This window comes from Poromitra crassiceps, assembly GCF_964638095.1.
Source record: "Poromitra crassiceps genome assembly, chromosome: 4".
In the NCBI taxonomy this organism is placed as follows: domain Eukaryota; kingdom Metazoa; phylum Chordata; class Actinopteri; order Beryciformes; family Melamphaidae; genus Poromitra; species Poromitra crassiceps.
Genome location: NC_139626.1, coordinates 7981866 through 8004165, shown reverse-complemented (window position 1 = coordinate 8004165; position 22300 = coordinate 7981866). Strand labels below are relative to the sequence as shown.

At 42.9% G+C, this 22300-nt stretch overlaps 1 protein-coding gene across 1 annotated transcript; it reads right to left on the bottom strand.

Moving 5' to 3' along the window:
• Positions 1 to 395: 395 nt before the first annotated feature.
• Positions 396 to 22048, bottom strand: tbx21 (T-box transcription factor 21; the record flags this gene model as incomplete). Its single annotated transcript, XM_083634955.1, has 6 exons — positions 396 to 1341; positions 1642 to 1703; positions 2646 to 2804; positions 3512 to 3633; positions 6052 to 6206; positions 21498 to 22048. The coding sequence occupies 6 exons, from the start codon at positions 22046 to 22048 to the stop codon at positions 507 to 509; spliced, it is 1884 nt and encodes a 627-aa protein (XP_083491081.1). The 3' UTR covers positions 396 to 506.
• Positions 22049 to 22300: the final 252 nt, after the last annotated feature.

Here is a 22300-nt window from a genome sequence, read left to right as displayed (position 1 = left end):
AGTTTGAAGCAGAAAGAACACACAGTCTGCAGGGGGTCTGCCAGCAAACAGATATGCAGAGATTTTTTCTTCTAATCTCCGGATGTTTCAAAGGCTTAAGGCCTAAGTCACCGGTCTGTATGTGTGTTTGCTGTTGATGTGTCTCTAGGGCAGTGCCGCTGGCCAGGCGCATCGACTCGGCCCTTTGCTCAACATTGACATTAATAACCTTCAAACTTCCTGCTGTGTTCAGCTGACACTTTGAGAGGGACTTTACTGATGGGCTCACCACACTGCGTTGACTATGGTGATGTGAAAGTATAGTTGAGGTACCAAGGTCTGTCATGTGGGCCCTGGCTTTTTTTGTGTGTGTCCGCGCAGCTAGGGAGGCTGCACCAGCCCTTTGACATGACCTTTTACTGGACAGGCAGACACCTTGGCACAAGGTGGAAGGTGGGGCGACATTGGGAGAGACTGTGAGGCTGTGGCGGGGGTGAGAGGTGAGAGGTGTGACTGTGTTGAGGTGTTCAGTGGGTGTAAAAGCCAAAGTAGCCCGCGTCGCTGTTGTTGTCCTTCTCGCACACCTCCGCGTTGCGCGTGGACGGGGAGTTCTCCGTGCTGGAGGCGTAGGGCGACACCCTCCTCTTCTTGTTCTCCCCCGCCCCCCCGCCACCCTCAAACAGGCCCGAGTCGGCCGAGTCCACCGATCTGACGGAGGGGGGTTCGAGCCAGGGGTCCTCTCCCGCCGCCACCCCCCCGCCGCCGTCCTTGGGCTTGTCCTGCTGCCGCGGGGCCGGCCGCAGCGGCTCCAGGAGCGAGGGGGCGTGGAGGAGCCTGGGGTTGCCGGGCGACGTGGAGGAAGAGGAGGACGAGGAAGAGGACGACACGGGCCTGTACCAGCCCAGGCTGGGCCCGGGCTTACCGGAGTGACCGAGGTACTGAGGGGAGGGCCGGCCGCTGCTCCACCCGGCCGAGGACGCCCCCGACACCGACACGCCGCCGGAGGCGAAGCGGTGGTGGTCCGGGTAGTAGCCGAGGGCGTGGTGGTGGTGGTGGTGGGCTGACGTCTGCAGGGGGAAGGGCTTGTAGAAGCCGTTGCTGGAGAAGTCGGCGTCGTAGGAGGCGGCGAAGTCGAGCCGGTTCTGGGCCACGCTCTGCTGGGCCGGCAGGTACCAGCGGCTGGAGGACGGATCCTTCTGCTGGCCCAGGCCGATGGGCTCGAAGCCGTAGCAGCGGCTCTGGGCCAGAGGGCTCATGTACGACTCAGCCAGGTAGCCTTGGGGGTAGCAGGGCCCCGACAGCAGCTGCTGGCTCTCTGTCGGGGAGGGGGTGAGGCGGTCGGAGTCGAGAGGAGCGTACATCCTAGGCAGGAGGAAGGAGGGGTGAAAGGGAGAGGATGGGGGAGGGGAGGAAGTGTGCGAGAAGAAGAGGAAGAAGACGAAGGTGTTATTTCCTGCGCAAACCTCAAACTATCTATTGAACATCTAGCAGCCCCTTACACCCTCTTACAGCAGCATTCTGCAGCAGCGCAGTCATTATGTATGCCCATTATTTTCAATATTAAACGGGTGATATGTTACCAGGTTCCCAGATATATAAGTGCAGTTTCTCCGGGGGATTTTTTCCTCTCTTTATTAATAAAGTATTTTCTGGCTTACTTACGTGTCGTAATTGTCGCGGAAACCTTTGGCGAAGGGGTTATGGTCTATTTTCAGCTGAGTGATCTGTGTAAGGAATAGCAGGAGGGCAAGGACAGGACAGAGGCGGACACATCGGGGAGAGAGAGAGAGAGAGAGAATGAGAGAGAGAGCATGTAGGCATAGGAAAAAGAGAGAGGGAGTGAGTAAGAGAGAAACCAAGAGTGAGAGAGCGAGGTCACTGACAGTAATAATTAATGATGATAACATGCGACATATCTAGTGATGGGATAAACATCGATCGTACAAAACGGGTCTAGTGTATCCATCTCGGCGTACTGTAACTCTTTGGTGTATTATTACACAATGTATTTTAACAGGTGTTAAAGATATACAACACATACTGCGGAGGAGTAATAGTACCACACTGCAGCTATGGGGGTCAGGTGAGGTGAGATGACTATGTTGAAGTTGGCTAAAGTAGGCTATCTTAACCCTTAGGCCTACAGTAGGCTCTAGATGTATAAATGATTGATTTATGATGCATTCGTGCATAAATCAAAGCTCATATCTAAACCATGGCTCTGACAGAAATCGTTAAATTCTAGACCTTATCAAGGTGGTGTTATAGAAATGAGGTGTTATTGTAGGTGTTTGATCACATGGCACAGACTTGCCAAAACTCAGTAGTTCTCAAAGCTGACACAGAAACCGAAAAACTGTGACTTCAAACTATAATATATATATATATATATATATATATATATATATATATATATATACACACACATTTCAGGCCTTTTCCTTCCTTCTTAAATATTGGCACAAGCCTTGAGGCGGAATACTATTTTACAAGAAAAACACATTTTTACATTGAATTATCTACTGTATATTGTAGATTCAAATTATATTCTTTCACTTCAATTAAAGCATATAAAACACATCCCCCCCCTTCCCCTTCCCCTTCCCCACCCCCCTGTTGAGCGCCTGGCCTAACTCTCATGTGACTGATGGCCCTGGCTGCCTTACGTCAGCGTTCTGATAGGCGGTGACAGCGATGAACTGCGTCTCGGGGAAGGTGAAGGTCTGGGCCTTGGCAGTGAGGAAGGGATCCTCCGAGCCGTCCTCCTTCACCTCCACGATGTGGAGACGAGGCTGGTACTTATGGAGCGACTGCAGCACGATCATCTGGAGGGGAGACACGGGCCAGAACATGCATGCATATCATTCTGTGTTTGCAGCAGACTGTAACAGTGCACTGAGATACAATGCAATATAGGACTATATTATATCATAACTTTCTATGGAAGTAAATGTGGGGTTAGTCTAAAACCAGTGGTTCCAAAACTGGAGGTACGCGTCGTACCCCTACGTGGAGGTACTACAGGGGGGTATTTGAGAGCAAGGGGAAAATGGAAAAAAATGTATTGTGAAAATAAATGAAACATTAAAATTAATCTGGTCAGGAGGATCTAATTGCACCTCTTTCACTCCATTTCTTATTTTGTAATCTTATATTCTTCAAAAGGTGGTTTATCATTAATTCACTGCATGGTAAAGTATGCTGTAGTTTTCTCTTGCAGTTTTCTAAGCAAAATGTTGTAGTCGGGTAAAGGGGGTACTTGGATTCAGAAATCAGGGAAAGGGGGTACTGAAGCCAAAAAAGTATGAATACCACTGGTCTAAACCAGTGGTTCAGCATCTGGGTTCTTACAAATAATTGGGAATTAAAGTAAAATAAGGTGAAAAAGGAAACATTTCAGGTCAAAATTCACCACTCAGCATGTTTGCGACTGAGAGAGAAAAAACTGTAGATGCAAAAATCGATACACTTAAAATGTATATAATTACAATGACAACAATCAGAATAATTACAAGCAGGAAAAGGCCAGTACCAGCGCCACGTTGTTGGTGCTGCCCTTGTTGTTGGTGAGCTTGAGCTTGCCGAATGACACTTCCTGTCTCATCCAGTGAGCTCCTGTGTTGGGAGAGTCGTGGTGCATGTGCATCCTGTTCCCTGTGGGTACCAGAGCAAAGCATGAGCGCGCGAGTTATGACTCCATCTGCTTGGCGAGAAGCTGACGTACTGAGCGTTATTATTATGCGTTATATGAGCGTTGTATATAGGTAGTATTCCACATCCCATCAGAAAACCATACTAAAACTTTGATCATTTTACAGTTATTCACACAAACATTCTCATCAATCTAATTTCAGCCACATAAAAAGACCTGTTTGCTGAACTAACTCGGATCTCAGTTGATCTAAGTTGTGTTGTGACTTCCACAAACGATGTCAAAAACCTGCATCCAGATAGCAACTGTGAGAGGGAATGAAGTTGAATGGGATTCTCTATATTAACACACATTATCAGCTGAGTCTCTCTGGCCACCTATAATGTTTTTGGTGAAAACAAAAGAGAAAAGGCACTATTTGCCTGTCGACCCCCCCCCCCCCCCCCCCATTTTTGGATACATTTGTGATAGATCAGAATCAGTTTATCACCAAGTACAGTAGGCCTACATATGTACAGATTTCAATATTGTATAGTGTGTGTTTGGGCAGCAGCAAAATGTAAAGAAATCACTTCCATGTGAGCTTGCACAGTGATGTGATAGAGATAAATCACTTCTGGGAAGTGGGCAATTTAACTTTTACTTATTTGTAACTTAATAAGGGGGGAGGTGAGCAGGTAAATTCTACGTTCCATCAAGTAATATGAATGACGTAGTAGCCTTTTTCGGTGAACAATTGGAGGATACTCAAAATTCTAGGATACTCACTGAGTCAGCACATGCGATTCTTCACAGCACTACCACAATGAACTCCTAACCTTATATGCACATCATAATTCAAGGAAATTCAAGTTGTTTTACCACAGTTTCCACGACACCAGCACATCAGGTGTCACTTTGCAACATGACCGGACACTCGCAAGCGTCACAACGTCGAACAGTTTCACTCATTTTTCTTTGACACAACTGCGGTTAGTAAAATCATCATTCACACACAAAGAAGCCTTCTTGGCTGACTTTCTAGGGTGTGGAGAGAGACGGCTCAGGGGAGTGTGAGAGACATAGCTGGAGACACAGCTCCAGCCCCTGATCTCACTCAGTGGGAGAGGCACATTCACACGGGGGATTTGCTGAATCCAATAGGACAGGGATTTTCAAAGTCTGAGGCTGTGGGCCTCCCCCCAGACGAAGCTTGGAACAGAGCCCCCTTCTCACTCAATTCCTGGATGCCTATGGGATCATGATGATTATATGATTTGATCCCATAGACAATTGTGCCAATAATAGCCTATATTGCTGTTTGACTTTGACATACTTCAGATGACACCAAATACATAAAAAGTACTGTTTTCTCTGAACTATCTCTTTAACCAAATGACATACATTTAGGCTCCTATCCTTTTAATAATAACTAATGTAATATTTTTTTCACTTCCATTCACTGAGCCTCCCCTGAAACTGCTTGGAGCAACAGGGGATAAGAGGGAAGGTACCTACTGGGGTTATACAACCAACAATGCCAAAAGAAAGAAATGTGCTAGTTCTTAATTGTAGAGAAGTGTATTTCTTTTTCTTTTTGATCAAGTCCCTCCCCCCCCTCCCCTCCTACCCCCCTCCCCTCCTCCTCCCCGGATCTTTTCCTCCTGTTTTCTCCCCAATTGTACTTGACCAATTCCCTGCTAGTCTTGGTCATTGCTCCACCCCCTCTGCCAATCTGGGGAGAGTTGGAGACTTGCACGTGCTTCCTCCGATGCATGTGCAGTCGCCAGCCGCTTCTTTTCACCTGACAGCGAGGGGTTTCACCAGCAGGACGTACAGTAACGCATGGGAGGATTGCACTATCCCCCCCCCCCCAGTTCCCCTCACCTCCGAACAGGCACCCCGGCCGAGGCATGGACTCTACTGCTGCACCCGGGCGCCCCGGAGAGAGAGGTGTCTTTTGAGCATTGAAACAAGTTCAAGATAATGGAACTGAACATCTCTTGCCCCGCAAGTGCATTTCCCATTCATTTTCTCCATAGACATTTAAAAAAAAAATCATGATATAGCAGGTTTTAACCAAGCCAACCTGTGAATCGTGAGTGACTATAAAACATTTCAATTGGAGCAAAAATAAAAAATAAAAAGCGTGAGCATCTTCCCCCCCGTCTTCCACATTCAGTGGGCGGGGCGGCGCTGTAAGCAGAGTGTTACTTTGTGATGTCACAAAATCACGGCAGTCAAAACGGCTCGTTTGGAGGCACTTTTTCCTTACATGGCTGGTGTGGCTTTATCTGAGCACCTTTTGAGACTTCCATGATGTTTATAAAGCACGCACAAGTCTTTTCTAATCAAAGACGCAAGGGAATCTTGTTTTACACGAGACGGGACCTTTAATGATCGTGGGTTTTAATGATATGTGATGTGTTTTGGGAGTGTACCTGGCATGTTGCTCTCTGCTTTTCCACACTGGACCCACTTGCCACCCTGGTACCTCCAGTGGTGCTGGTCTGCCAGAACCACGTCCACATAGATGTTATAGTGGGCAGACGGATCCAGAGCGCTGATGTTGAAGCTCAGGAAGGGGAACATCCTCCTGGACAGACACAGAGACACACAAACCATCGAATCATCAAATCTTCCATTTGATTAAAATTGTATTTCTATCGTGTTGTTCATATACATCTGTCTACATCTCTTGGAGGAAAGGAGAGGCGAAACATCATCTAACAGCAGACATTTAAATGAATGCCTTCATGTTTCCTTCAGCATGCACTGCATTGATATGTCTGTTAACTGGAAACAATTGTGATTGCAGAATCGTTAAAAGTGATTGGTCCAGCCCACTGCTAGGCGTTCTCCCTCCAAAATTCGACAAAAGTGCTTGAAGAAAAAAATAAGCTGTAACTAAAATTAAAATAGGCTGACTACTACTATCATGAGCATAATTGTAGGCCTACAGAGATGAAAAAGTAGGAAGGATGAGTAGGAATACGTGTAGATTAATGTAGATTGTATTTGTACTACGCCAGGGATACTCAACTTTCTTTGCCCAGGGGCCACTTTTACAAAATGACAGGAGGCCAGGGGCCAGTTAATAAACAAAACCTCAATAATATTCATTTTTCTGTATCGGATTGTAGGTTTTTGGGGTGCCAGCCGGAGTTTAATCTGACAATCTTTTTTTACACTCTGCCCTGAACCCACATAGCATCAATCTGAACAGAATGCAAACAATCAAAGCAATATTCAGAGCGACATGCAAACACAGGGAAGTTCAATATAAATCCAGTATATTGGAGGTACAATGAAAACCACCCACAAAAGAAAGATGTCCTTTACAGGCAAGTCACATTCAAATTCTGCCTCTGCCTCAGAAAACCAGACGCTAACAAGTGCCATGATGTTTAAATCACTTGGTTCAGTTTGTTCAGTTTGTTTCCATTAGGACTACAAAAATATACTCTTCAGTAGTCATCACTGTCAAAAACAAAAAGATACTCTTCAGTAGTCATCACTGTCAAAAACAAAAAGATACTCTTCAGTAGTCATCACTGTCAAAAACAAAAAGATACTCTTCACTAGTCATCACTGTCAAAAACAAAAATATACTCTTCACTAGTCATCACTGTCAAAAACAAAAATATACTCTTCAGTAGTCATCACTGTCAAAAACAAAAAGATACTCTTCACTAGTCATCACTGTCAAAAACAAAAATATACTCTTCAGTAGTCATCACTGTCAAAAACAAAAAGATACTCTTCACTAGTCATCACTGTCAAAAATAAAAAAAAATATACTCTTCACTAGTCATCACTGTCAAAAACAAAAAGATACTCTTCACTAGTCATCACTGTCAAAAACAAAAAGATACTCTTTAGTAGTCATCACTGTCAAAAACAAAAATATACTCTTCAGTAGTCATCACTGTCAAAAACAAAAATATACTCTTCACTAGTCATCACTGTCAAAAACAAAAATATACTCTTCAGTAGTCATCACTGTCAAAAACAAAAAGATACTCTTCAGTAGTCATCACTGTCAAAAACAAAAAGATACTCTTCACTAGTCATCACTGTCAAAAACAAAAATATACTCTTCAGTAGTCATCACTGTCAAAAACAAAAAGATACTCTTCACTAGTCATCACTGTCAAAAACAAAAAGATACTCTTCACTAGTCATCACTGTCAAAAACAAAAAGATACTATTCAGTAGTCATCACTGTCAAAAACAAAAAGATACTCTTCACTAGTCATCACTGTCAAAAACAAAAAGATACTCTTCACTAGTCATCACTGTCAAAAACAAAAATATACTCTTCACTAGTCATCACTGTCAAAAACAAAAATATACTCTTCAGTAGTCATCACTGTCAAAAACAAAAAGATACTCTTCACTAGTCATCACTGTCAAAAACAAAAAGATACTCTTCACTAGTCATCACTGTCAAAAACAAAAAGATACTCTTCAGTAGTCATCACTGTCAAAAACAAAAATATACTCTTCACTAGTCATCACTGTCAAAAACAAAAAGATACTCTTCAGTAGTCATCACTGTCAAAAACAAAAAGATACTCTTCACTAGTCATCATCACTGTCAAAAACAAAAATATACTCTTCAGTAGTCATCACTGTCAAAAACAAAAAGATACTCTTCACTAGTCATCACTGTCAAAAACAAAAATATACTCTTCAGTAGTCATCACTGTCAAAAACAAAAAGATACTCTTCACTAGGCATCACTGTCAAAAACAAAAAGATACTCTTCACTAGTCATCACTGTCAAAAACAAAAAGATACTCTTCACTAGTCATCACTGTCAAAAACAAAAAGATACTCTTCACTAGTCATCACTGTCAAAAACAAAAAGATACTCTTCAGTAGTCATCACTGTCAAAAACAAAAAGATACTCTTCACTAGGCATCACTGTCAAAAACAAAAAGATACTCTTCACTAGTCATCACTGTCAAAAACAAAAAGATACTCTTCACTAGTCATCACTGTCAAAAACAAAAAGATACTCTTCACTAGTCATCACTGTCAAAAACAAAAAGATACTCTTCAGTAGTCATCACTGTCAAAAACAAAAAGATACTCTTCAGTAGTCATCACTGTCAAAAACAAAAAGATACTCTTCAGTAGTCATCACTGTCAAAAACAAAAAGATACTCTTCAGTAGTCATCACTGTCAAAAACAAAAAGATACTCTTCAGTAGTCATCACTGTCAAAAACAAAAAGATACTCTTCAGTAGTCATCACTGTCAAAAACAAAAAGATACTCTTCACTAGTCATCACTGTCAAAAACAAAAAGATACTCTTCACTAGTCATCACTGTCAAAAACAAAAAGATACTCTTTAGTAGTCATCACTGTCAAAAACAAAAAGATACTCTTCACTAGTCATCACTGTCAAAAACAAAAAGATACTCTTTAGTAGTCATCACTGTCAAAAACAAAAATATACTCTTCAGTAGTCATCACTGTCAAAAACAAAAAGATACTCTTCACTAGTCATCACTGTCAAAAACAAAAATATACTCTTCAGTAGTCATCACTGTCAAAAACAAAAAGATACTCTTCACTAGTCATCACTGTCAAAAACAAAAATATACTCTTCAGTAGTCATCACTGTCAAAAACAAAAAGATACTCTTCAGTAGTCATCACTGTCAAAAACAAAAAGATACTCTTTAGTAGTCATCACTGTCAAAAACAAAAATATACTCTTCAGTAGTCATCACTGTCAAAAACAAAAAGATACTCTTCACTAGTCATCACTGTCAAAAACAAAAAGATACTCTTCACTAGTCATCACTGTCAAAAACAAAAATATACTCTTCAGTAGTCATCACTGTCAAAAACAAAAAGATACTCTTCAGTAGTCATCACTGTCAAAAACAAAAAGATACTCTTTAGTAGTCACCACTGTCAAAAACAAAAAGACAGGGACAGACTTCAAAACAGTTTACAGTTTTCTGATATACTACTGATGTTCTAATTATACAAAGCTGGTTGAAAATGGGCAGAGTGTTCCTTAAGTTCACCAGCTCAGGGATCAGAGTGGTAGTAATGGGGGGTGGGGTGTGGACGGGGGTGGGGTGTGGACGGGGGGCGTGTGGACGGGGGGGGGGGGGGGGGGTGAGGGTGACAGGGGGGAGTGTACAGTAGGTTGAATATTTAATGGCGCTGTTAATAAAAGATGTCTCAGAAGTCGCGCCTGAACGCCGGAGCTTTACAAGATGAGCTGATTTTGATCACACAGGCCGTCACTGAGATGAGGTAACCAGAAGGTCAGGTTGTCCCCAGGCAGCACTGCCAGGGGGAAGCTGGGCCAAGCAGACACACACACACACACACACACACACACACACACACACACGCACACACACGGACACACACGGACACACGGACACACATGGACATCATACTGAGATGTACGCACTACACTACATATATATACATACACACACACACACACACACACACACACACACACACACACACACACACACACACACACACACACACACACACACAAGGACACACTTACATGTAGGCTCATATGCATACTTGCACTCTACCCACACACACACACATGGACACACATGGACACCATACTGAGATGTACGCACTACACTACATATATACACACACACGCATGCACGCACGCACACACGCATGCACGCACGCACGCACGCACACACACACACACACACACACACACACACACACACACACACACACATACACACAAGGACACACTAACATGCAGGCTCATATGCATACTTGCACTCTACCCACATTCAATGTGTATAAGGGTAGTGTGGGCAGAGAAGCACTCAAGATACCAACCCAAACCCTGCGGAGTGGTTTCCCCATCCTCTTTATAGACTCTCTATCAGGGGTGGCCAAACTTTGTTTGAGTGAGCCACGTAAAAAGAAACTGTTTTTAAACCAGAACAACAAAAAATAATTTTCTACCTAAATAAGTATACGACACATAGTACTTTATTGATGTGCTCACCGATTACAATGGGTATTTCTGTATCTTTACCAAATTTCTTTAAAATGCCAACAAAAATTCATTTTCTACATAAATAAGTATACGACACATAGTACTTTATTGATGTGCTCACCGATTACAATGAGTATTTCTGTATCTTTACCAAATTTCTTTAAAATTTTTGTGCCAATAAATAAAATAGACAAGGCCAGGGTACCTTTTTCCCTTTTAAACTAAAAATGAATAAAATAAAATAAAATTGGCCCAATTTCATTTTTTTTGTTTAAAACAGAAAAACTAAAAATGGGCACGTTTTCTCCTTTTTGGTTTAAAATGGGAAAACGGATTATACTTTGATACCCCGACCCCCATTTTTAAGTGGCCCGCCATGAATTTTTGAAAAAAGAAACTGTATACGGTATACAGTATATATATATATATTTAGCAAAATTCATAGTGGGCCACTTAAAAACAGGCAATGGGCCGTAGTTTGGCCACCCTTGCTCTACATCATACAATGCAACGCATCGTATTTGAAAATGCCGGAACACAGCGGTGAAGTGCATCTTCCCAAGTTGCATCTAAATATGATCAGCTGTGTCAGATGTGATGGACAAACAAACGAATGAACGAATGACTTCATTAATGGAGAACGATCCATTTCAGCGTGGGGGACCATCACCTAGTGCAGACCTTTCCTCAACCAGACATATACGGTAGCTATTAGCTATCCATTCATACTGTGACACACACTTGACGATGCGTCTGCACTGCACACTGGCTCTATGTGAGGTCACCACAGGAGGGTGTTCATAAATCAGGACCACATGTTTGGCATTCAGCCCAGCTGTTTGACACCACCTGCTACTACCTGAGGCTATATAGGCTATGGCATGGCTAATGTCATGTATGCATCCTCTGAGACAGAGGCGTGATGGGCAACTGGTGGCCTGACCTCAGATTGACATCTGGAAGTGTGAGAGAGGTTTAATTAGGCTGCAAACTAAATGTGAAGGAAGTCCCTCGTGCTACTTTTTGCAACACTACACCATTCATTCAACTTGTTTGATAAATACATAATGTTATATTGCAAGAACAGCACGGGGGATTTGTTTGATGTTTAATCATACATGCTTTCTGGTGCACCTCCATTGAGAGAGTTTGCAAGTGTGGAAGATTTGTTCCTGTCTCTTAATAAAGCTACACTAGATATACATACTGTAATGTGTCATAAAGCTACACTAGATATACATACTGTAATGTGTCATAAAGCTACACTAGATATACATACTGTAATGTGTCATAAAGCTACACTAGATATACATACTGTAATGTGTCATGAAGCTACACTAGATATACATACTGTAATGTGTCATAAAGCTACACTAGATACATACTGTAATGTGTCTTTGATCCTTTTAATTACTGAGAATACGTATTAGTGGAAAGGCTAAACATGGGGGGGAATCCTTCTTTCTTTTCTAAAATAGTTTCTGGTTGAGAATACTGTGTGTCGCTATTAATGCCGTACTATGTAATGCATACCGTAATATCTAATGTGTATTTGTTATGTCCCTCATAAATGCCCTGCCTGCCTTTGCAACTATTTCCTTTGACTGTAACTGTTGCCCTAAATAACAGTGTGTTTAACCCATTGATACCTGATGCAGCATTTGCGTGTATATTCCTCATTTGTGTGTGTATCCCTTTAAGACCGCGAACCGCGTCTTAAAGGGATACACACACAAATGCTGCATCAGGTATCAATGAAAATTATGACTCAGGACTCCTGCCCAGAAAAGATGTTTCCAGATATTGATATGACCATTACATTTTCCGCATGGAAATTCAGCTCATTCAAATTCAGCATCCCCCCCTTAAGCTGTGAGGTAATTTACTTGTGTAAAAAACAATTGAGGTGACGTGTAAAGAGAGATATTAGATTGAGTCTGTTAGCGTGCTAGGGCGGGGCCAAGCCAGATGCCAGTTGAGTGTGTGTGTGTGTGTGTGTGTGTGTGTGTGTGTGTGTGTGTGTTGCATGAATGACATGTGTGCCAATGCAGCACAGAGAACTTTTCAATATGTTTAATTCTACAACGATACTGCATTGTATGTACATTATACTGCTCTATACTGTTAAAAGGCCCAATACAAAATGATAGTATGGCGCACCATCTTGAAATACCTCACTATTGTGTTTGTTTACATTGTGATTTATTGCATTGAAGACATTTCTTTCACTCTTGAATTTATCATCTGGTCTTTCGATGAGACTGGCACTATGTGACAGCAAAACAATTTTAGATTAACTAGAGCGACCTGCACCGTGGATGTATGCCTCCGCCAACAAGTGAGCAGTTGACCTCCGTGTCTGTCCAGACTTTGATGTTTGAGCCAAATGTGAAGAAATTCTGTCAAGGCGTTACTGAGATATTGCGTTAACGAGCTTTAAAATGGCGTTCGTGAGGTCACAGTGACCTTGACCTTTGATCTGTGACCACCAAAATCTAATCAGTTCATCCTTGAGTTCAAGTGGACGTTTGAGCCAAATTTGACGAAATTCTGTCAAGGCGTTCCTGAGATATCACGTTAACGAACATCGGACGGACGGACGGACGGACGGACGAACGGACGGACGGACAACCCAAAACCATAATGCCTCCGGCTCTGCTATCGCCGGCGGAGGCATAAAAATGCTATTAGTATAGTGTCTGTAATCAGCGGGGTAAAACTGAGTAAGTTAAACCCAACGTTCACATGGTCAAATACATTCTGTATTGCATGTAGCCTATGAAAGAGACCTCTTGCTGTGCTTTGGGACTTGGCACACATCCGGAATGGTAACAGAACCTGCCAATTGGGCCTTTTTGGCACCAGGACGAGTCCAGTGTAATCCAGTGTAATCCAGTCCACTGGACTCTCCAGTGTAGTCCAGTGTAACAATCAATCATAGTTCTCAGTGAAACACAATCATGGCAGCAGCTCTTTAGTGGCTCGCACAGAACAGGTGAAAGGTCTCGTCTAACCGTGTAAGTATTTAATACAAGTGAAAACGGAAACCAGGCAGCTCGGCGTAGGCTATGAATGGATCGCTGGCTGCCCTCCTACACTATATATGACAGAAATCTAGAAAGTAGGTAGTTGTCATTTTTTTTCTCCGCTGATATTGTCAGATTTACGTAAATACTAGAGTCTTTATAGGAAATCAGAACTTGACAGGGGGAAAACCAAAGAAAACACAACAGAGAGGCGTATTTGCATGATGTGGCCATGTGGGGGCGGCTCGTAGGCTTTTCCTTCAGACTGCATGGGGGCGGCGGTGGAGCTGAAAAACCCAAAACATGATACCATGCGAGGAGGATTGGAAGTGTGGTGGTGGTGGTGGTGACATAAAGGGAGCCGTATTACTTTCTGTCTATTTTTACATCAACTTACAAGTTGATCGTCCAGGCCCTTTACCTGTTGAGTGGTTTCACGGTGTTTTAAGCAAATGTTTTCTAGCTACCATGTGTCCTTGGTGGAGCAGGTTGTCTTTGCTCAGGGGCACTTTGTGTCAGATGTTGGGCACAGTCTGGACTGGGAATCGAACCCACAGCTCTTCAACTATACTGGACACAGACTCCTTCGCCAAGCTGCTCACTGTGCTGCTCTGATTCAATGGAAACGTAATGGTGACGACGACGACGACAAAGGGCTGGTGCTCCCTCCATCTGATCCATGCGCGTATGAATACTCATAACTGTAGTTTGGTACTCCGTCAGACAATGTACCATGGAAACAGATGGGTGTAGCGAGCCAGCCAGTAATACAGGGACAGCAATGACATGGTTTTGTGTGGAGGATGTTGGGTGGTTGCTTGGGGGGGTGGGGGGTAGACAGAGGGCAGAGAAGGGGAAAGAGCAGGTGGAGAGTAGGGCTGCAACTAACGATTATTTTCATTATCGATTAATCTGTCAGTTATTTTCTCGATTAATCGATTAGTTGTTTGGTCTATAAAATGTCAGAAAATATGTCGATCAGTGTTTCCCAAAGCCCAAGATGACATCCTCTAATGTCTTGTTTTGTCGACAACCCAAAGATATTTAGTTTACTGTCATAGAGGAGTAAAGAAACCAGAAAATATTCACATTTAAGAAGCTCCAATCAGAGAATTTTTACCTTTTTTCTTAAAGAATTACTCAAAACGATTAATTGATTATCAAAATGGTTGTCGATCATTTTTCTGTCGATCGACTAATCGATTAATCGTTGCAGCTCTAGTGGAGAGAGGAGGGGGCGGTAAGGTGGAGAGCTGGGTCTGTCGTGGGGATGTGTGGCATGGATGCTGTGCTGGAGAGGAGTGGGACTAGATATTCACCGGGGACTGGGGAGAGGACTTTTCTACATGGGCGCACTGATTCATCCAGACAGCAGTTCAGGTCCAGTTTTTGTCACCGTGCGTACGCTCGATCGTCTGTGACGAAAACATGGCAGCCTACAGCAGCTGCTGCTGCCGGACACAAGCACACGTTCACACTGCGTTACACACAGGCATTCTCACTTTTGTATTGACTTATTGTGCGAGGACTTCCGGTGTTAAGAGCAGTGTTGTAACTCATTACAAAAGTAACATATTACATGTAATATATTACTTTTAGCAGTAACTTAGTAATATAACTTATTACTTATAGGATTTCAGTAATATTATACCAGTTACTTTCTCAAGTAACTCAACTTACAAATTGAGTTACATTTTTAAAAATCAGAGCACATATTTAAAAAAGATACAATCATTTCCTAATCAAACTGTGTGTTTTTATGCAAATAACCACTATGATGACACAGATGACAATAATAAAGAAAAAGAATAACATTTAGAATTTTCGATTGTTTACAGTGACTTGAAGACGGTTGAAATTATTTTTCGGCATGTTCCGGGGCTGCGATGCCGCTGCTGCTGTTGTTTTGGTAAAAGTAATGCAAAAGTACTGTAATAAGTAACGAGTTACTCTACACAGACAGTAATATTGTAAAGTAACTTATTACTTTCAAATGGAAGTAACTAGTAATATGTAGTATATTACATTTTGAAAGTAACTTTCCCAACACTGGTTTAGAGTACCTATCTGTTGACATCACATGTTTTGTACTGCATGTCATTGTCACCTGATAGGCTACTCAGACAACAGATCATACCAACTCATGCAGAGTCTGATAAACCTGTGACTTTCGGCCTTCCTCCGCCAAGGTGGTTCATGTTTTCGGCCTTGTTTGTTTGTCTGTCTGTCTGTCTGTCTGCCTGTCTGTCTGTCTGTCTGTCTGTCTGTCTGTCTGTTAGCAGGATTACAGAAAAACTACTGAGCCGATTTGGTGGAAGGGTGTAGCATGGCCCATTAACTTTTGGTGCGGATCTGATCCGACTTGGGTCAAGGAAGGCTAGGGAAAAGTGGCCTTAGCTAGAGATAGGAAGGTCGTAGAGAGTCCGGATTCGAGGGGTGGCTAGGGGGATTTGGGTGGTGGGACGAGGCGTGGTCAGGAAGGGGCGGGGCTAGGGAATAGGGCCCGTAGCTAGGGATAGGAAGGTTGTAGAGCAGTGATACTCAACTTGCCTGTGTGGCCCGCGATGGAATTGAAAAAAAAAAAAAAAATTTTTTACAGTGCACCTGAACGCAACATGCAAGATACCCGCTGAATAAGTGTCCAAATGTTCATGTCATTCTGGCCAATACGCCACTTCTGTTATAGCATTTCAGTCTGGAATATGGAATATCTTTCAATAATCTATGATTTAGCTGCTAAATTGTCAAATACCGCCGTCTGCTCGCTACCCAGGCACTTATGTACTGTATGTACTTGACTACTAACTAACTATCCGGTGTGCACAACATTGTCAGACTAAACTCCGGCTGACACCCCAAAAACCTACAATCCGCTACTACAGAAAAATGTATATTGTTTGTTTATTAACTGGCCCATGGCCTTCTATCATGAAAGTGGCCCCCGGGCAAAGCAAGTTGAGTATCCCTGTCGTAGAGAGTTGGAGTTTGTGGGGAGGGTAGGGGGTCTGGCGAGGGGTATGTGGGTGGGTCAGGGTTATGGTTCTGATCCGACTCACACAATTTGCACATCATAGCAGACTGGAGTATTGACCTTGGCGGAGGTCTGTGCTCTCAGAGTGCACTTCTAGTTTTCTACGCTATGAAACATGAATAACTATACTGAGTAACTGCAAACTCTGGGATACACCATTCTATAGTTAACAATAGTGTCTTTTTTTTAAATGGTGTTGCCAGTCCACTCACCTTCAGTACTTTTTATAAAGCAGACAGAGAGATAGAGGAGAAATATCACAATGTGGTTTCAGAAGCAGCAGACTTGACCCGTCAACTATCACTGGGTACCGAAATTAGAGTGAATTAATGCTACTATAAGCGGAAGCACTTGTTTAGCTGTCTCAAAATATTGGCACTAGACATTGCTGCGAAAAGCTGCATAGTATGCACACATACATTAACAGGTTAACAGGAAGTGACAAGCCATGCTGCCAAAACCTTGAAATAGCCCCACTTCTGCCTTCAGAGAGAGAGAGAGAGAGAGAGAGAGAGAGAGAGAGAGAGAGAGAGAGAGAGAGAGAGAGAGAGAGAGAGAGAGAGCAGCACTCTCTAACATCCCAGGCATCTTGCATCTTGCAACGTTACCACAGATGCCCCCAAGAAGGTTGCATCAGAAATGCCATTGTCTATCAAATGAATCAATATCAGTTTGTCAGAATGTTATTCTGGTAGATGAAAATTGTTAATTTTGTTGCCCAAGAACTTAAGGTAGTACACACTCTCCTTAAAAAAAAAGTACCATAACTCGGTATAGTGATTGTATAGTGAGTGCTAATAATCATTTAGAGAATGGGTGTCACTTTTTGCAAATGTTTGAATTTGGAACAAAACGCCTCATATATTTTGGAGAATTTTAGATTGTTCTTACATGAGCTTTGTTTTTCTACAATATAGAACCTTACTCTTTGACCACAACACCCTATTATTTTAGTATTATTTTATTATTTTATTCACTACGGGGAGTCAAATGAGAAGATGATTCCGTCTCTCAAAACCAGCCAGACATCACACGTTTTACAGGATGGACTCAGTGGACCAGAGAGAGCCAGGTGAGCACGATTCCTTTGAGTCTGCACTCAACAGTCTTATCTCCTTCCTAGAATATGGTCAGTAACCGAGGAAGTATAGGCTAACATTATGCTGGTCTCATCTGTGAGTTATGAGTTGTGAGTCTTTGAACAGGTGGAAAAATCTTTGAATTTGGAGAGGGGGAAAGGTGAACATGTTTATTCAGTGTTCAATGTGCAATCTATTTCCGCAGGGGGAAAAACACATCCAATATAGACATATCCACAAATAACAAATCACAAATCTATACAGTATAACAGTTTGGATGCACCCTCCCTGCGCGAGTCAGACTCAAACAGGCATCAACTGTGGCTATACATGGTGATATGAATTCAGCTTATCTGAGAGGGAAGACTTGAAAAACGCATAAGAATTCGGCCCCTCTTGCCACAGGCCTTGAAATGGCTGTAGATTTCAAAGCCCAAGCGCGGTACATGAGCAACTTCTGAGGGATGTGCCTGGCTGGCTGTATACCCCTCGCCTAGACGAGAGCAGAGGCTGAAGAAGGCAAGTGAATAAAATAAAAAGAACTAGACTTTTACTTCCTGACTTCAAAGGCGACCATCTAAAGGCTCGGTGGTTTTTGACCCTTCTCTCTACCCCTACCCAGCTCCCTTCTCTCTAGAGTTTCTTTCAGCCGATCTTCCCACCAGGGTTTTGATCAACATTGCAGACCCCAGACTTGTCTCATGAAACCAATGCAAAAATGATTGTGGGAGTCAAAACCTGAGGTGAAAATGTAAGGAGTATATTGCCTCTGATATAAAAAGCTATGTCTTTTTTGTCAGACTTCTGCACAACTGAGTGAACTTGTGCAAAACAAAGTTTGAGTTAGACCTATATGTGTAAAAAAAAAATCAAATAGCGGCAGTAGGCATCCATCCAGGATTTCTTTTCGGTGGCTTGGTTTTGTGCATCATCTGTTTAAGATAAGAGGGAGAGAATATTCATATTTTGCAGGATTTTAATATTTGACGATATGAGGTTTGTGGTTTTGCACGGCATGAAAATGGCTTTTAACCATTGTTATCGTATGCATGCAGTGGTAACGTTTCTGCACAAGGATGTCAAGCACGTTGAACTAGTCTCTCTCTCTCCTCTGTTTGTGTGTGTGTGTGTGTGTGTGTGTGTGTGTGTGTGTGTGTGTGTGTGTGTGTGTGTGTGTGTGTGTGTGTGTGTGTGTGTTTGCTAGTGGAGGAATGGGAGGCAGCTATGTAGCCTATGTATTTTTGGTGAATATATTACAATGACCCCATATAATGAACGGACTGTTATTTTCTACAAGATTGTAAGCCACACACCCCCAGCACACACACACACACACACACACACACACACACACACACACACACACACACACACACACACACACACACACACACACACACACACACACACACACACACACACACACAGAGCAAAGGAATTAGAAGATAGGAAGAAATACACTAAAATGCAAACTTGCAGTATAGGCATGAAATTTACTTTTTCACAAAAACTCTTCCCTCCCCCATTACATCCAAACTGTTTAAATTCTCTAATTCATCAACACAGATGGGAGCAAGCAGGGAGACAGAGCATTGTGCAATCTAAAATAAAGGAAGAATAATTTTCTTCGTTCAAGTTTAAGAAAAAAAGGATGCCTACATAAAGTCAACTTGCAATAGGCTGACTTTCAACTTCACTGGAAGCCAAAAAGAAGCAGAGAAGTGCATAGGTCAACGGGAAATGTCACACAAATATGATGCAAAAAAGTTTGATTCTAAAAAGGTTGCATCAGAAATAATTCTGCGATTAGTGTAGCGTCAGGCCGGCTACAAACTTGGGGCCTCTGGCTTGGTTGACCATGCACCTCTCGACAACGTCACCATCTCATCCGCTCGAGCTAAAAGGCCAGCCAAGTGCAGGAATAGTGCCTTTCTGAGTCTACATTAGCATGAATAGGCTACATAGCCTAAGCTATGAGCCAAAAATATATAGGCTAGGTATACTCAGGCCAGACAATAGCCTATAACTGACAATAAACTGACAAGCCGAGAACAATCATTGGAAATATCGATGCCCTATATGTGACAGCGCCGTTGTTTTTTTCAGAGATCCGAGCATGAGAACACTATGGCCTGAAACCTTATGTCAAACAGACACATTAGTGAATGAATCCTCTTAGACATGACTGCTTATGCTCGGTGACCCGGCAGAGGGGCCCGGCAGCCACTGAGTCGCAGCACCGTCTTCCTTCTGAGCAATGCTGCTGCTACACCTTCCTAGAATGTTGGATGTAACATGATAAATAATGGAAGTATGATCTTGCTCGATATACCGCCCGATATCAAACAAACAAACAAACAAACAAACAAACAAAAAAGTAGGATATCTTGAGCTAACAACTCTCTATCCCATCTCAAGTCCCGTAGCCTATATATAGGCTAGTATTTTACTCATAATAATAGTCGCCTGCCCTCCTCTCTGAGCTGGTTCTATGGGGGAAAGTATTCTGACTATTCTGATTCTATCGGATATTGCACGTCCTGATCAATCCATTAGAAAATTCGTTTTTGAAGGTGTGTGAAGTTCAAACGCCATGCATGTTCTGGGGTGCGACAGAAGAGTTAGGCTATAGCCTAACTTGTGTAGAGCTCACATAGGGAGTGATATGTTGCTTTTGAAGTGCGTCACAAGGGGTAGGCCTATAATTGATTGATTGGTATAGGGTTGAGTAACGAGCCCAACGCTGGTGTTGAGGTGATAAGGGGGGCATGGTCTCGTCGACTTCAGGGGTCAGGCAAAGGTGTCAAAATGTTTTCCAGCTCTCCAGTCTTCATCTGTCTGCAATTTGATTTCTCTTGCTTCTGAACAGCATTTGACCCAAAGCAAAATTTGATTTGCTCTGATCTTTACCTATAGAGTAGCCTATTAGAGAATACCCCAATAAGAATAATAAAGGAGAGTGTATAGCCTATAAAATATTAGGCCTATGTGAAAAAAGGTTTAGAAGTAGGCTAACCATTGGTTCCCTATAAAAAAAAGAATTAGTGTAGGCCTAATTTATTAGCCTAACCTGGCTGCACTTCAAACACATTAATTAAGCAAAGCAGATTGTGAAATTATTAACATTGAGTTTTTTTACGCAATAATCGGTGAAAATTATAGCTAGTGGCCGGTAAAGTTCCTGTCAAGCATGAAGCCATATCATTCCCCTAAACCTCACACCTGCCAACACCCATCACCTGACCGTGATGTTGTGGTAAAGTCACAGAGTGGTAAATATAGTGCAAGTGTTACAAAGGTGGGTAAATGTGCGCTCAGTGAGCATCATGACACCACCACAAAAAAAGAAAAAGAAAAAAGAAAAGGAAGTAGAAGAAGAAATTATTAGGCCTATGCTAATGTCAGAAGAATATTAATTTAGCATACCTAAAATTAGGATTTACTCTTATACAAATTCTGATTACCATCAGCCTAAAAAAATAGTATCCAACTCAAATCCCGCAAATAAAAAGTAAACTGAATTTGTGCAGTTTTTGCGCCTGACAAGCCGTGGACAGCCGTGCGTAATTTGGAATTTCATTAATTGACTGCTCGTTTCCCAGTCACAATTGTCATTGAAAGCGCATAAGACCTAGTAATGCATGCACTTTTTCTTTTTTCCTTCTTCTTCGTCCCCCTTTATTATTATTTTTTGCTTGGGAGGATGAAGATGTCTGGGCTAAGCCAACTTACCTCCCCTGCTTGGTTATTATCATCTCGGTTTGGAACTTGTGAAACTTGGCCCATAGCGGATAATTATTGAGGAGAGCCTGGGTCTTCCCGCACACCTGTAGCCCAGGTAAAGGGTAGAGAGGCGTTCGTTGGTAACCGTGCTGGAAGCTTGCCGGGTAGTTCTCCGGAGAGCCAGGGAACATGTCTTTACCGCTCGTCGAAAAGCCCTCTCCTGTCGCCGGGATGTAGCAGCCCTGCCCGGCCCCGCTTCTCGTCGGCGACCGCACACCGCCGTACGGAGAGCTGCCGATAGTCTGTGCGTAAAACCTACTGGGCTGCGCGCCATACCCGCCGACCGTCTGCTCCGAGTGGTACGGCAGAGCCAGCGCGTCCTGCCCGCTCTGAACAGAGTCCGGGTAGTAAAACCTCGTGTCCTGGATCCCCATTTTAAACTCGGCCAACTCCTTGCCGCTGCGGTGGAGGTGACTGCTGATCTCTGCGTCCTTTCCGAAAGTTTGCGTTTCCGTCCCATTCAACATGCTGAGGTAGAGGTTGCCACCTATGCCGCCCATTTGCAGCCCCGCGCCCAGTTTGTGCGTAATGTCATAAGTCTCTCCGCTCCTGCGTCCAGCTGAATAGGCTATAAGAGCAGCAGGTGCAATGAAAAATCACGCAAAGCAGCGAAGCAGCAGCGACAATATCTATCCAACTATGAGTTAAATCAGTTTCCATCAACTCACTTAGTCACTGACGTGCAATAACGTTCCCAACACTTTCGGTGACTTGCGCGCAAGTCGGTCAGAGACTAATTTAAAATACGCTAA